Genomic DNA, 16,766 nt, shown 5'->3' on the forward strand with positions numbered 1-16,766 from the left:
GATGCCTGAAATGGCATCGCTGAAAATAAATCACCCCAATCACATATGTGCTTTTAATTTTGTCCACACTGCATTTCATAAAACTGAGTAACATGAACATAAACTTCTAACTAAGATAAAGGGAAGAAAAGTAACTGATGATCTTGCTTTCTTAACAAATATACTGTCTTTTTAATTGTAGCTCTATTCTAGACCCATACATAAATAAGCTTTATTCCACTGTAATCATAATGTGATGTTTGGCTTTATTCAAAAAATATGTATTGTAAGTATCATTCCTGTGACTGCAGACTTCATATTTATCATTTTAATGACTGCATAATATTCCACTGAGAGGGTATACTCCTTATGGCCCTATTAGTGGACACTTGTTTTATTTATTGTTTCTTATTTTAAAATTCTATGAACCACTTTGTATTTTACTTTACCCCCTACCCCTCCTTCCTCCTTCTGGCTCTCTTCTTAAGATGTATTTCCGGCAGAACCTTGTTTTTGTTTTTCAAGACTGTCCTGCTCTGTCATCCAGGCTGGAATGCAGGGGCGTGATCTCAGCTCACTGCAGCCTCCGCCTCCCAGGTTCAAGCGATTCTCCTACCTCAGCCTCCCGAGTAGCTGGGATTACAGGTGCCCACCACCACACCCAGCTAACTTCTGTACTTTTAGTAAAGATGGGGTTTCACCATGTCAGTCGGGCTGGTCTCGAACTCCTGACATCAAGTGACCCGCCCGCCTTGGCCACCCAAATTGCTGAGATTACAGGTGTGAGCCAGCGAACATTTTTTACCAACTATATCTGTTTGATTCAGACACACTTATCTAGGTTGAAAAGAGTAATCACAGAAATTAAATTAGCAGGTTTCGTAGAAAGAAGCAGGGCCTGTGGTAAAAATATTTAATGATGGAGCAGACCTCACTGGTTTTTCGTTGTCCTCCCTGCAGCTATCTCTTTGATCCAGTTCAAGTGTCCTCTCCTGGCTATGTCAATGAAGTCAACAGCTGCAAGCTAGATGAAGACGACACTGATAAATTAAAAGGCAAATGGAACAGTGAAGTCCTGGTGCAGAAAAATGACTCTCAGAGGCAGGGCTCAAAAAAGACCGAGAGCAGCAGCAGGACAGCTAATCCACGGGAGCCCTGCTGGCCTCACCAAGGGCCGCTCCCGCAGGGGGATGTTGGAGGGGAACACCATGCCTGCGGCATCAATGGCATCGGCCCTGCTGCCGCTCCACAGCCCGCTGGGAATCCCAGCCCTGCCCAGGATGACAGGGGCTCCTGGACCAGTACTGAAAATACTGGAGTTCCCCCAACTCAACCCTTCCTGGAAGGAGGGGACACCAGGAAACAGGACTGTGTGCTGCTGGCCTCCGAAGGAACCCAAGTCATGAGAAATGGAGACTCCAGAGCTCCTTCTGAGGCAGAAAGTTTTGCCTTAGAAGTACAAGACCGTGTCTTCCAGATACCAGCCCCAGATTACCTTCAGCATTGGGGCCCAGCTGGAGACAACATTGACCATAACGAAAAGGACCGTGTTTTCAAGAACCATACTGAGGACGAGTCCCTTGAGGGAATTCAGCCCACAGTGGGGGAGCGTGGTTTGAATACGCCCTTCTCTGGGAGGAGAAGCTGGGATTCATTGAATGAGGATGTGGAAACAGAAGTTCAAAGCATCTGCTTTAATGAGAAGGGTCCTGCTCATGCCATACCTGTGGTTGACTCAGGAAACAGGCAGGAGGATGCCCATGGCTCCGATGGAGACGGAGATGGGGAGATTGTGGACGAGGATGCAGCGGTGGCGGAGGCCCTTGCGGCTTTAGAAGCTGCTACTGCAGGAGAAGATTTGGATGAGGCTGACTAGGGGAGGGGATTTGCACAGGGAGGTAAGCTGGTGTCGTGCTGAGCATGCAGATGCATTTGCTCCCTGGATGCAGAGCAGGTGATTCTCCCAGCATGCACCAGTGCAGCCTGACCAGTTGTTTACATCCAGCACCTGTTCTGATTGTCAGCATCTGTCCCATGCTGCTTGTCACATATCTGGAGTTTCACTCTGTGTCGATGAGCTGTCATTCAGGACACTAGGAGAAAAATCTAAGTGGGTCATTGTGCCCATATCCACAGAAAGTGCAGAAATTGAACAGCTTGCTTGACAACCCTCAAACATCTTTGAGCACCTGGTACAGATGTTTATGAGAATACTCTAAGATCTCAACCCTTGATCCCAAAGGCACACAATCACAGAGGATTCCTTTTGACTGTAAACTGTTTACCTTGCTTTTGAGAGCCAAACATTGTACCCAACCTGGAAAAAGTAACTACCCCAATTAAAGTGCCTCATGTGTCCCCAGAGCATGGCTTAACTTCAGGGACAATTCACCCAGGGAACTAAGAACTAACCAGTTGTTCAACAGCGGGTTAAGCTCAGCAGTTTTCACAGTAGAGCAGAAGTCCTCAGGAAACAAAAGGTTAGTCATTAGCTGAGATGTGATTTTAAAACACCTTGACCTTAACTTTTTTACATTATTACTTTTAAATCTCCTTTGGGACTGGGGAGGCTGGCCAAAATAGTCTTAAAACTGCTTGTGTCATATTTGGGTCTTAAGTTCATGACTTTCAGAACAGCAAAGCCATATATGCAATGTTTTTATGCCATTAAATGTCTGACTCTAATTAAAATATAACAACGTATGTGTCTTTCTATCTTAACTCAAAGGTGGTTCTAATTTTCTCAGAATATCAGTGACCCTGGATATTACTTTCAATGTAAAGAGCTAATCTAGATGGCCGGGCGCGGTGGCTCACGCCTATAATCCCAGCACTTTGGGAGGCCGAGGTGGGTGGATCATGAGGTCAGGAGTTCGAGACCAGCCTGGCCAACATAGTGAAACCCCATCTCTACTAAAAATACAAAAAATTAGCCAGGCGTGGTGGCGGGCGCCTGTAATCCCAGCTACTTGGGAGGCTGAGGCAAGGAGAATTGCTTGAACCCAGGAGGTGGAGGTTGCAGTGAGCCAAGATCGCGCCACTGCACTCCAGCCTGGGCAGCAGTGCAAGATCCCATCTCAAAAAAAAAAAAAAAAAAAAGAGCTAAGCTAAGCACAGTGGGTCATGTCTGTAATCTCAGCACTTTGGAAGACTGACGTGAGAGGACTGCCAAGGCCAGGAATTCAAGACCAACCTGGGTAATTTAGCGAGACCCCATCTCTATGGAAAAAAAAAAAAAGAGCTAGACTACAAAATTATACTCAAGGAAGGGACCAAGTTGGTTTGCAGAGCCATGACTTTGGCTTTCTCTCTCTCAAGTTAAACTTGATGCCATAACTAAGTGTCCTGATCTTATCACAAAGATGAATGAAGCCCTCTCTGGATTTCAGCCTTCTAATTCATTGAAACAAGGTCAACCGTTCTAACATAACTCAATGGAGAATTTAAAGGCATTAAGGATGCTCAAAACTATTTAGAAAAAAAAATAAACATGGAAGATGCTTTAGTTTGGTGTTTTGTAACACAGAATTGAAATTTCACTGAACTTCGTTTGATTTCCAGCTTTGCCATGTCACTTTGGGCAAGTTATGTGTCCCTTCTCTTTACCCATCTGTGAAGTGAGAATAATAAGAGTATGTGCTTGTAAAGATTAAATGAAATGATGTGTTTAGCCCAGTGCCTGGGACACTAGGCACTCAAAAATGATGTCTTACCGGTTGAAAACAATTCCTTTAAAAAACATTTTTACATCCTCACAACTGAAAACTCTAATACTGGGAGGTGTATATAATGTCATTATTTGATTTTGATAATTATTTAGTATAAAACATGATTTCTGAGCCTTCCAGCACCTTTAAGGATGGCACCCTTACAAATGCTTAATGAACATATGTTACCCTGGGTTTGTTTGGTATTGTAATGACAAGCCATCGCAAGTGACCTCTATATACAGGGTCACTCAGAGTCCTTCAAAAGATAAACTCTTGGCATTGTTAATTGCATTAGAGGTATGTCTCCTTTTGTATTTAGTACACCAAATACTTAATATTTCAGAATGCTTATTCCTTCAGTGACTTCCTAAGTGTATCAGTTGGGATTATGTTTGGTTGTATGGGATGAGTGTTTTATACACATAGAGGTTTATTTACCTCCGATGTAAAAGAAGTCTGGAGTTAGTGATCCAGGGTGGCAGATACAGGGTATCACGGACCCGTGTATCAGTGACCCACGTATCAATGGTCCACGTGTCAATGACCGGCGTATGAATGACCCATGCTTCTTCAGTCATTTTGGTTTCCTTCTCAACATCACTTTGTAGTCCAAAATGACTGCTGTGGCTTCAGTCATTACATTTACATTCCCCGTTGGAAAAGAATAGGTCAAAAACCCCACTCCCACTCTATTAAGGACCTCACAGAAGCATAATTCATCCCTTCCACATATACCCCCTTTGGTCAAAACCTGCTCACTTGGCCACATCTAGCTGCAAAAGAGACTAGGAAAGTTGTCTTTCTAGTGGTGTGCGTGGCTTTGCGAAATAGACTCAGAATGCAGTGACTGAGAGGGGGAAATGGACAGTGCGTTTCGAGGCAGTCGGTTTACAGTCTCTGCCACAGGAGGCCTCAAAATCCAAACGCCTGGGATATAGCTGGTCTCAAAAGATTAGAAGATTGTGTGTACATTCAGTGTGGCACCAAAGGGGCCTCCACCTTTGGTCCAGGGGAAGGAGGACTGGACAGCTACTGCTGCTCCAACTTCCCATTGGTATCTCCAAACCTGACGAAAGAAGAAATTCAGACAAGGAACGGGTAGGGTAAGGTATTAGGGCAGACAAGTCTCTTTCTCTTACCCAGACACACACTTTTGCATTTACATATGTATATAATTTTACATCTTAGAACAGCTGCAGAGTTCACCATAACTGACAGCTCTCTAGTTTTAAAGATTCTCTTTTATGAATAACTGCTTCAAAAAGGTCGACAGATGGCCAATACTTTCAAGAGTTATTTAAAAGTAATTCTGGCCCCTTTCATCTTTACTCCAATATCCAGGCTCCCCCAAAGGAAATCAGAGGAAAGGAAAAAATCTTTAGGCTGAAAAGTAATTCCAGCTTTAAGCCTTATCTACCAGGTTGTCTCACAGCGAGCTGTCTGAGCACGCTTATGTGTGTAGTGTCTTCTGAGCACGCTTATGTGTGTAGCGTCTTCTTGCTGCAGCTTAGTGCCACCTCTTGTCAGGAAAGTGATGTTGAAAATAGGCAACCTTTTCAAACATTGTGGACAATTTGAAGGCACAATGCACTCTCATAGGAAGCCACTAGCTGTGATTGGGGCGGACTTCACAGTTCTCCGTGAACCTTAAGCAATTGCATCACATGCATATTTACCATGTTAAATCCTGATTCTGAATTAAGATTATTTTAGGTACATATTACACATAGGTTTCTTGAGCTAAGAAGTTAGATGTAACTTTTTACTGGGGGAAAATGAACTATCATATAAATATGAAATTAAATTTTTTTCCCCTCGTTGCCAAAGCTGATGTAGTGAATAGTTATAACTGGAAAAACCAGATACCCAAAAGAATGAAGAGAATTTTAGGTTTCTTACACAGCACATGCCCAACTGTCTATGCTCAGTAAGTGCTGGCCATTCGTCATTTTCCTCCCTCTGCCCCGCTCTGTCTCTCTGATTCTCTTCTCTTCCTACCTCTCCCATCCGTACCTCCAAGCAGCACGCCTTAGAAAGAATGAATGAGACACCAGATGCAAGTACGAGCGCAAAGATCTCCTGACTTCCCCGGTGTGGTCATCTGTGTGCAACCATGCAGCAGACAGAGCACAGTCACTACTGCAGCACAGGATGTAGCCTCCTTTCCTGGACTTGGACTTGACTCTTCATCAAGGGCACTGCTTTTCACACAACCAGTCTTGATGATGAAAATGTAGAAATGGTTGCTTTCTGGGTTTGTTTCATTTTTTTTTTCTCTAGATTAAACCTCATGCATTTTAAAATCCTCTATTTTGGAGTTGGTGACAAACACAGATAAGCTGACATCTGTTTTTCAGGGTAAATTCTTTCCCTGTTAACTAACAGAACAATAAGTTGTTCATTTATGTATTTACTAAATTTGTAAGTTTCTTGTATGTATCAGGTTATAGAAAACACACCTAAGTGGTCTGCTAACTTCTGAAGCACTCCCAGCCACTTTAAGAAACATTTTATGCAAGTCAATATGTTGATTGTAGATGATGCTTACCTGCACATTTAGTCACTTGGAGTCAACTATTAGCAATTTTTTTCAACGGAAATAACTGTACTAAACAAATGCCTTTGGCCTGAGATCTAAGTTAGTGTACGGCACAAGGGGGGAACTTAATACATATTTGTTAATTGAAAGAATAAAATCTTTTCCCGGTCTGGCTGGGGAGACATCATGCAGCTAGCCAGGACTGTGCTGGATTGTGACATGGTGTAATAAAGGTATACATGGTGTAATAAAGGATGTGGGAGCCCAAATCCATAGGAATTTGAGAGGTTAGGAATTGTATTATTATTCAGGCCCTTCACTCTCAGCCTACCCTGCTCTATTTGAATAATGAGGCTTGTGGTGGTCTGTGGAAGAGTGGACAGAGTAGAATTTGGACAGCTGCTGAAGGTTTGGTCTCTAGAATGAGTCCACGTTACCCTAAGCACAGTAATCCCAAATTGAGACAAAAACTTTAAGAAAACCAATGTTTGGGGCCAAGCAATGGAGAGCTTGGCCGACTTCATTTTTTAGTCATTTTGAACTCAATATTTAAAATCGTGGAGGAAAAGGAAAAAAAGGGTGTATATTTGTGTAATGACACCCAGATCTCACTGTTCTCTTGGCTCCTGGTGATGGGGGGAGAAAAGGTGCACCCAGGGTTGACCCTTCAGTAACACCGGCAGCCATGCGTCATGACCTCCAGGTCTTCAGAGGCCCTGCCCATGTGGCACGTGCCTGGTACTTCCCACACATGGGCCTCTGTAATCCTAACAAACCTGGCGTGAAATCTGGCTGTGCCTCTTGCTCGCTGTGTGACCTTTTGACTTTAAGTTTCTTAAAGTTTCTGAGCCTCACTTTTCTTATCTGTGAAATGGGGATCACTCCTATTTCTAAGAATTGAAAGCACACATTCTGAAACTTCAGTGTGCCCCTGAGGCATGTGGTGTGCTTGTTTAAAAGGCAGATTTCTGGACCTACCTCTAGCGATTCAGACTTAGTAGGTATTGAGTGGGGCCCTGGCATCTACATTGTTTATGTAAGTAATTCTCCACACTTAGAGAAACACTTAAGACTCTAGCAGGGATTGCCACACCTTTTTTTATCTTGCACCAGTTATCAATAAAAAGTACTGCACACACCCTTAATATAAGCACTTTTACAACCATACCATCTTCTAATATGTTCTATGCTTTATAGTATTTAGCAATACTAAGATGAAGTAACAACATATCAGAGCATTAATTTTTTTTTTCACACCCCTGGGATATGTGAAACCTACTTTGAAAACCACTGGTTTAGAAGATCAGATGAACTAGTACATATAAAAGCTCTCTGTAAATAGACAAAACTGGGCATATATACATATATATATGTGTGTGTGTGTGTGTATATATGTGTATATATATGTGTGTATATATGTGTGTGTGTGTGTGTGTATATATATATATTTTTTTTTTTTTTTTTTTTGACACGGAGTTTTGCTCTTGTTGCCCAGGCTGGAGTGCAATGGCACGATCTTGTCTCACCGCAACCTCTGCCTCCTGCCTCCAAGCGATTCTCCTGACTCACCCTCCCGGGTAGCTGGGATTACAGGCATGTGCCACCACGCCCAGCTAATTCTGTATTTTTACTAGAGACAGGGTTTCTCCATGTTCGTCAGGCTGGTCTCGAACTCCCTACCTCAGCTCATCCGCCCACCTTGGCCTCCTAAAGTGCTGGGATTACAGGCGTGAGCCACCATACCCAGCCCGGGCCAATATTTTTGAAAGCACATAGAGCATCCACATGAGTGTGAAGCACACACTTACAATACAAGCCCACCTGCAAATGCACTCAACACCACTGACCTGCAGCTCTTCCTCCTCACCTGTGCTGCCCTCTGAGCCTTGTTCCTAGGATACTTCTGTATTTACTGCCTTTAAGCGTTTTGGAATAGTTAATATAGAACTAAGGTAGAATATGACCTAGAGACCAAAAGGCAGGCAAAGAATTTTACTTATCTCCCTAATCAAAACTACACATTCCAAACTAAAATGAGTGAGGCCATAGAGGCACAGGCTAATTAGAGTACTTGTTTAGTCAGAATCTGGCTACTTTGAAAGCACAACAATGCAATTTCTCTTGACATAAATGACCAACTTAAAAAAAATCCCAGAAAAATAATTCCATTTCTAGGTCCAACTAATTCTTTTTCATTCTCCAAAATATTCCTAAAGCTATGGAGAATGGTAAACCTCAGAATTTACATAAATCAGGAAGAGTTCACAGGCCACAGAAGGTCCATAACCTCTACTCATCGGCCGATGTGCTGCTCTTTCTGTCTTAGATGTTGATGCTTAGAAAGGAAACAAAAGCTTTACCAATTTCTGAATACACAAGATCTAGGGTCTAAGGTTTTCATGGCATCAGCCAGGGTGACAAACCATCAAGGACTGTTGTGGTTTTTAAATTAAAATTTATAGGGGCTGGGTGTGGTGGGTCATGCCTGTAATCCCAGCACTTTGGGAGGCCGAGGCAGGCGGATCACTTGAAGTCAGGAGTTCAAGACCAGCCAGGCCAACATGATGAAACCCTGTCTCTACTAAAAATACAAAAATTAGGGCTGGTGGTACTCACCTGTAATCCCAGTTACTTGGGAGGCTGAGGCAGGAGAATTGCTTGAACCCAGGAGTCAGAGGTTGCCATGAGCCGAGATCATGCCGGTGCACCCCAGCCTATATATATATAATATATAATACAGATTATAATATATATATATAACTCCTCCTACAGCTACTTTTCTGCAAATAACTCATGAGTTCTTTTTGTTGGTTTGGTTGGTTGACTGCAAATGACGGAAACCCAAACTAGATAACAAAAGAATATCCTTGAATGTTCTGTTCTAGGAAATAAAGTGCAACTGTGTCTCAAAAAAAAAACAAAAAAGTTTACAGGAAAAAAATGTATAGAGAAAAAAATCTACAAAGACACTACTTCAAAATAATTTGCCAAATATTAACATAGAAATTGTATTCAGTAATTAATTTCTGGGAGCCATCAAGTTATGGGTTTCGGTATTTTGTTGTTGTTGTTAGTATTTTTATAGGTATGACTATAGTTTAACGTTTTCAATACTGCTGTGTGTTAAACACCAAGCGCAGCCAGCCTCGTTCTAAGTCCTGCACGTGAATCACCTCACTGAAGTCTACCGTGACGCCATGAGCTGTAGGTATGACTGTCCCCATTTCACACATGGGAAAATGGAGGCTCAAACAGCTAAATAACTCATCCAGAATCAAACAACCAGACAGTGGCAGAATCTCAGCTGAACCCAGATTGAACAACAAACCGGTGCCTTTATTTATTTATCTATTTATTTATTTATTTATTTATCTGTTTATTTATTTATTTTTGAGATGGAGTCTCGCTCTGTCACCCAGGCTGGGGTGCACTGGTGTGATCTCAGCTCACTATAACCTCTGCCTCCCAGCTTCAAGCGATTCTCCTGTCTCAGCCTCCCGAGTAGCTGGGATTACAAGCGGTGCCACCATGCCCAGCTAATTTTTTTTGTATTTTGGTAGAGACAAGGTTTCCCTGTGTTGCCCAGGCTGGTCTCGAACTCCTGAGCTCAGGCAATCCACCCGCCTTGGCCTCCCAAGGTGCTAGGATTACAGGCGTAAACCACTACGCCTGGCCCAAACGCGTGCTTTTAAAGATGACGTAATACGCCTCTCTGTGGCAACATCTGTGTTGCCCTCAGACAAAGACAAGGGCTGAAGCAAAATGTGAGAAAACCCAATTTTGTATACGTAAAATTATATGTATTGTCAATTAGGAATAAGAGGGGGTTTTGTTCTGGTTCTAAGGAAGATTGTAATAAAGAATAGAAAAGTTAGTCAAGGCCTTGTAACCATAATAGGTCTGTGGCCCAATGTGCAGCAAGTCAATAGCTGAGACGCAGGGCTGCAGCAGAGCGAGAGGTGAACGGGAGGGCCACTGAGCGAGGAGGTGGAAGGAAACCTCAAATCCGACTCCCTGAGGAGTCTGGGGCTAGGCATTGTAAAGGGTTTGGAGTAAGCCCTAAGTGTGGTGATAGATTGGTCGAAGAGTGCAGGGTGAAGTCACCGGACAGGGTGATGAAGAAACTGTATTCTCATGCTGATCCCGTTTGTCTGGGTGGGCTTCAAATCGGTTGGCTGTCAGCTGTTTCACTGGGGGAAAACACCTTTAGCAATTCTAACAGAAGCTTTATGATTCTAATGTCAGAAATCCTATCTATAGCAACAATGGGAATGCAGATGGTCAGGATCTAGTGCTACTACAGGACTTTTGGTGACAAGGAAGTGGGCCAAAGTACAGCCTGATTAATGCTTAATCCAGAATTCTCATTAACCCTGTGAGGACAGCTTCAGCTTTGCCTGTGAAATCTCTAAGACTGTCTACTGTCAATGGTATCTTTATGGCAATCCTAGGACCATGAATTTCCTTTCCCTAGAAAGGATGAGGCAGATCCAGGGGCCATATGTCTACGTCCCCACCCATGAGCCACTCCTACATAGCTTAAGATTCCTTTCCTCAGTTTCATCATCTGTATAGTGGAGGTGGTGGCTATGCCTCTCTCTGGGCCATAATGAGATTTAAATGAGATAAAAACTGTTTAGCACGCACGCAGACAAAGTAAACAGTAAGAGTTAGATGTCAGTTTGTCCGAGTACAGTGGCTCACGTCTGTAAACCCAGCACTCTGGGAGGCCTAGGCGGGTGCATCACTTGTCAGGAATTCAAGACCAGCCTGGCCAACATGGCAAAACCCCGTCTCTACTAAAAATATAAAAATTAGCCAGGCGTGGCGGCGGGCACTTGTAATCCCAGCTACTCTGGAGGCTGAGGCAGGAGAATTGCTTGAACCCAGGGGCTGGAGGTTGCAGTGAACTGAGGTCGCACCACTGCACTCTAGCCTGGGTGACAGAGCGAGACTCCATCTCAAAAAAGAAAAAAAGTTACATGTCATTTTATTATCCAGCGAAGGTCATTGGCCCACTTTTATGAGTAACACTCAATGCTTTTTTAAATAACTAGATCTTTGTTGCTACCCACCAAAGCTGTATGAATCACTTCTAATAATACTAATTTCTAAACTGGGTAAGTTCTGTTCTACCTACATCATTAATAATCATCTAAAGGCAAAAATGCATCTTGGGGGCACTTCAATTTTAGTGTATTTTTATTCTCATTATCTTCATCATTTAACAATTGTAGAACACACGGGAATTTATCCTTTCACTTTTAAGTCACATTACATTTGAAGTGAATATTTATAGCATTAATGTTGACCTTTTCTTTTATCTTTCCCCTTGCCCCAAATAAGATTTTATAAAATAAAATGCATTTTTAATACAAAACAGAAACCATGGAAGGTTTGGCAGGGTTGATTGGTTATTTTGGAGAGGTTGTGTCTGGCTTGGTTTTTATTTAGTATGGGAGTTGTGTGTGTGTGTGTGTGCATGCGTGTGTGTGCATGCGTGTGTGTGCATGCGTGTGTGTGTGTAGTTTTTGTTTGATTTGGTCAACATTAAGATACTCATCTGTAATAAGTAAACCCATATATTTTTTCAATTTCGGAATAATGTTATGATTTCAAGAATATTTTGTCTATGCTTTCTCAGCTAGATTAACTTGGGAATGAAAATAAATTGAGTTACTGGTCGATCTGGTTCATTCAACATCAGTCAAGGCAAGAAAGTTGGCCGGGCACGGTGGCTCACGCCTGTAATCCCAGCACTTTGGGAGGCCAAGGTGGGCGGATCACGAGGTCAGGAGATGGAGACTATCCTGGCTATCATGGTGAAACTCCGTCTCTATTAAAAACACAAAAAAATTAGCCGGGCGTGGTGGTGGGCGCCTGTAGTCCCAGCTACTCAGGAGGCTGAGGCAGGAGAATGGCGTGAACCTGTGAGGCAGAGCTTGCAGTGAGCTGAGATCGCTCCACTGCACTCCAGCCTGGGCGATAGAGAGAGACTCCATCTCAACAAAAAAAAAAGAAAAAAGGCAAGAAAATCATTCGCTCCAATAAGGCAGTTGACCTGCCATCAGGAGAACCTCAGGCTCCGTAGGCTTTGCAGTTACACCTTGTACCTGGTTCCTCCCCCAGCCCACCTTTGAACGTTATAAACAATATGACTGTGGCAGAAACATGAAAAACTAACTCTCAAAAGGCAAAATCCCCATCATTTATTCCACTACAGAGGGTTGGAACTTGGCATCTCTGTGGCCGGTAGATTGTTCTATTTCGTCTCAGAGACCACTGAGTGAGCACTGACTGTGCCTGGCCCTGTACTAAGTGCATTACTCGTCCGAGCTCATATGATCCTCACAACCACCCTTAAAGGCACATATTATCTTCATTCTATAGTTAGAAGACAGGGTCCAAAGAGTTTAAGGTCACAGATGGCCAAAGGCATCTGAATGCCAAATCTGTGCTCTTATCGGGAGCTATAAGAATGAGCCCTGTGCCAATCCAGGAAAGATGGTGAAAGGAAACTCTCCTGAAGCAATAAAAGGAAGAGGGTTTGCAAACGCGTTTCACAACAGAAACTGCCATGGCCAGGCCTTCTGGCAATGGATTCAAGGCAGCTCTAGGAAGTCTCAGCTGCGGGGCTGGATGCCAGAGCTTCACTTTCCATGTGGCTCTGTAACTCCTCCTACAGCTACGTTCCTGCAAATAACTGCATTAGTCATGAGTTCTTTTGTTGGTTTGATTGGTTGGCCGCAAATGACAGAAACCCAAACTAGATAACAAAAGAATTTCCTTGAAATGTTCTTGAAGTTCAGAAGGGCGACTAGGCCTTGGGGACAACTGAATCTGGGGCTTGAAAGCAACCAGACTGGTCACAGTGGCTCATGCCTGTAGTTCCAGCACTTTGGGAGGCCAAGGTGGGCAGATCGCTTGAGCTCAGGAGTTCAAGACCAGCCTGGGCAACATGAAAAAAACCCGTCTCTTCGGAAAATACAAAAAAAAAGCCGAGCATGATGACTCGCGCCTGCAGTCCCAGCTACTTGGGAGGCTCAGATGGGAGGATTGCTTGAGCCTGGGAGTTCGAGGCTCTGGTGAGCCATGATTGTACCACTGCATTCAAGCATAGGTGACAGACTGAGACTCTGTCTCAAACCAATAAAAAAAAGAAAGAAAGCAACCTGCCCTGTCTTCCCTCTGCACATTCCCCACCTTTCCTCACACCAGGAAAGAGGACTACACAGCAGGAAATATGGTCTCCACCAGCCCCCTAGCCTACAGCTTTAGCCACCAGAGCAGTAAACCATTTTTTCCAGCCTGTTTGCTGGAGAAAATGGTTTATTGCTCTGGCGGCTAATGCTGTAGCTTTAGCCATGGGAACCCTCATGGGCTCCCCGACGAGGCTATGGAACTCTGTGGCTCAGTTCCACAGCAAGTAACTTGCTGGCTCAACTCGACTCAAAGTTGAGTGTGCTGGGCCATCCACAGCCACTCTGATCGGCTGTGGGGGACGGACGCATGTAGAGCCCTTTACAGCAGTGGCGCCCTCGGCAGGGGTGGATGAGAAGACAGTGAATTTGCAGGCATTTTTTCTGATCCTTAAAACTCCTGTGAGACAGGTCATTTTACAGATGGCATTGAGGCTCAGAAAGATAAGACACCTTTCTCAATATCACACAGTGGTGAGTGGCAGAGCTGGGGCTCAAACGCAACAGCAAAGGTCGTGCCTACTTCTCTGAGACCACACCACTTCCATGACAGCATTCGGCGCACGGGATTCCCTCCAAAACGGAACCGCATCATTCTCACCAGTATCCAGGTAACACCTGCAGGGACACAAGCTCCCAGTGAGAAACTGGAGGGCCCGATGAGAAAAACAATAAAGACAAGCTGGCAGCGCCAGAAAATGGGTTAGAAAAAAACTAGACTTGAACCTTTACGCTCATAAAATAGCTAGTGGTAGTCTTTCGTTTTTAAAGGTGGGCTTTTGTTTATTTATTCATTCAGCAAAAAATCACGAGTGCTTTCTGCGCACCAGGGCTGGAGGGAAGATACAGCACCAACCCCCAACGGCCGTGCAGTTCTCCTATTCGGCCAGCAGAGGGGGCGAAAGGCCAGTTCTGTGAGAGGACCTGCAGGGCTCTGGACACCAGCTGAACCGCGTGGGCAGCCACACCACCCCCTGGCCAAGCCACAAAATGCCCAAGACCAAGAAGTCCCAGGTGTCCCTTAGGTGTTTAGAGCTACAGTGAGGGTCCCTGGGGAGATCTGGGAACAGTCCTGCACCATGGTCCTGAGAAGATGAGGAGAGAAGGAGGGAATCCTTGGGTAGAACCAACATGCCCCACCCAGACAAAAGGGTCGGAGGATCTAAGAACTGGCAAGTCAAACCTCAGATACAAAACACGGTCCTCTTTGACCATACAACAAGCCCTCAGTGATACTACGCACTAAATCGCGCGACCCCATTTCCAAGCTTCCAACTCTACTGTCCTCAGTGAGACGAAAGGAAGGGTTCCCCACCTTTTCACTATAGCTGACTGGGGTGGAGGAAGCCTGGATGTAAAGATAGATTTGAAAAAGAAGTGCAGGAGCATTCAAGGCCGTGGACAGGCCCCCTGGCAAATTCACCTAGGAGCTGCCAGGGTGGGGAGATTGCTGAACCAATTGTTCAGGGCCAGCGTTGCAAAGCCAGCGTCTGTCATCATGGGGAACAGAAGGGTCACATGTGCCACATCGCCAGCTTCCCACTACTCCCCTAATGAGCCAAGAAAGACATGAAAGCCAGTTAGTGACCAAACGTCCCCATTCTGCATTGCACATGTACTAGAGGGGATACCCGAAAGGCCAATTAATCAAAAACTAAGCCCGTCACCCCAAGTGACCCCGTTCAACTGTAAAATAGGTTGTTGGGGGGGAATTCCTAATGTCCATCCTAATGCACACATTCTGAGTTTCTGGTTCTCATGTTGTGTGACTTGGTCACAAATGACCAAGTCAACCTTTCTACTTCCTCAGCATAAGTTGTTATTGATCATCTTGTTTTCAAGGAGACACGCGCGCGCACACACACACACACGCACTCCAAATCAGCATGCTATGAGGTACCACACAGAGTGAAGTTTGCTGTATATCCTTTTTTTTTTTTTTTTTTGAGACGGAGTCTTGCTCTGTCGCCCAAGCTGGAGTGCAGTGGTGCGATCTCACTGCAAGCTCCGCCTCCCAGGTTCACACCATTCTCCTGCCTCAGCCTCCCAAGTAGCTGGGACTACAGGCGCCCACCACCATGACCGGCTAATTTTTTGTATTTTTAGTAGAGATGGGGTTTCACAGTGTTAGCCAGGATGGTCTCGATCTCCTGACCTCGTCATCCGCCCGCCTCGGCCTCCCAAAGTGCTGGTATTACAAGCGTGAGCCACTGCACCCAGCCTGCTGTATATACATTTTAAAAATTTCAACCAGGATATGAAGAATGCAGATGGTGACAAATGACTCTGTGTTACAAATGAGTCACATTACCACACAGAAGGGAATGGGGAACAAAGGAGCTGACCTAAGTAACTTTGGCGAATACAGTTTTGACTAAATACTGTAAGGCTAAAACCAAGAACCGTACACACACACACACACACACACACACACACACAACTTCAGTTAGCAATTGTGTTTTTCACAGTAATATATTTTCAAACTACTTAATATGTATGCTAGGGTTGAATAAACATGTAAAAATATCATAGATAATAAGAGCTGGGTTTCCTCTCTGTAAGAAAAGAAAGTTACAAATAAGGAAAGCAGGAAGGTTAGAACGAGTACTATGGAGCAAGACTGGAGTCAGAGGTAGCAGTGTGGACCCATGCTTTTGTTTTACAGATATATACAAAAATACATAAAGATGTGTGTATCCACATGTATTGGTGTGTGTATGTATATATGTGTGTACAGGGGGCCTAGTAGCTGTGACATTTCAGCATCAATGAGGACACCTAGTGCTCTTTATTTCTAAATATCATTGTTCAATAAAAGGAACCAGGGCTCCTGGGGTTAGTGGTTGCTTTCAGGTCTGGGGCGAGGAAAATACAAGACGAGATGAACCTGGAGCATCTTGTGGTGCCAGGAAGTAATACAGGGCTTTCAAAAAAGAAAGGACCTGTAATCCTAGCACTTTGGGAGGCCGAGGTAGGTGGATCACTTGAGGCCAGGAGTTCGAGACCAGCTTGGCCAACATGGTGAAACCCCCTCTCTACTACAAATACAAAATTTAGCCAGGTGTGGTGGTGTATGCTTGTAATCCCAGCTACTCAGGGGGCCAAGGCAGAAGACTCGCTTGAAGCTGGGAGGCAAAGGTTGCAGCAAGTCAAGGTTATACCACTGCACTTTGGCCTGGGCGACAGAGTGAGAGTTTGAAAAAAAAAAAAAAGAAGAAGAAGAAGAAAGAAAGAAGATGAAAGAAAGAGAGAAAGAGAGAAAGAAAGAAAGAAGGAAAGAAAGAAAGAGAAAGAGAGAAAGAGAGAAAGAGAGAAAGAGAGAAAGAAAGAAAGAAAGAA

General features: G+C 44.2%; 2 protein-coding genes across 4 annotated transcripts in view; one reads left to right on the plus strand and one right to left on the minus strand.

The window, feature by feature from the left end:
* LOC105542130 (chromosome unknown open reading frame, human C4orf19) overlaps nt 1-4,370 on the plus strand; it is a 143,938-nt gene extending 139,568 nt beyond the window's left edge. For all 3 annotated transcript variants that reach the window (XM_011983516.1, XM_011983515.1, XM_011983517.1), the window contains one exon: nt 940-4,370. In XM_011983516.1, the coding sequence (XP_011838906.1) occupies nt 940-1,855 (916 nt within the window). In that variant the 3' untranslated portion in view covers nt 1,856-4,370. The remainder of the gene's footprint in view (nt 1-939) is intronic.
* The window catches only part of RELL1 (RELT-like 1), a 74,582-nt gene continuing 59,470 nt past the window's right edge, over nt 1,655-16,766 (minus strand). Inside the window, exon 7 of the mRNA XM_011983512.1 lies at nt 1,655-2,072. The gene's annotated coding sequence lies outside the window, so the exon portion shown is untranslated. The remainder of the gene's footprint in view (nt 2,073-16,766) is intronic.

Source organism: Mandrillus leucophaeus, unplaced genomic scaffold (assembly GCF_000951045.1).
Source record: "Mandrillus leucophaeus isolate KB7577 unplaced genomic scaffold, Mleu.le_1.0 Scaffold251, whole genome shotgun sequence".
Classification (NCBI taxonomy): domain Eukaryota; kingdom Metazoa; phylum Chordata; class Mammalia; order Primates; family Cercopithecidae; genus Mandrillus; species Mandrillus leucophaeus.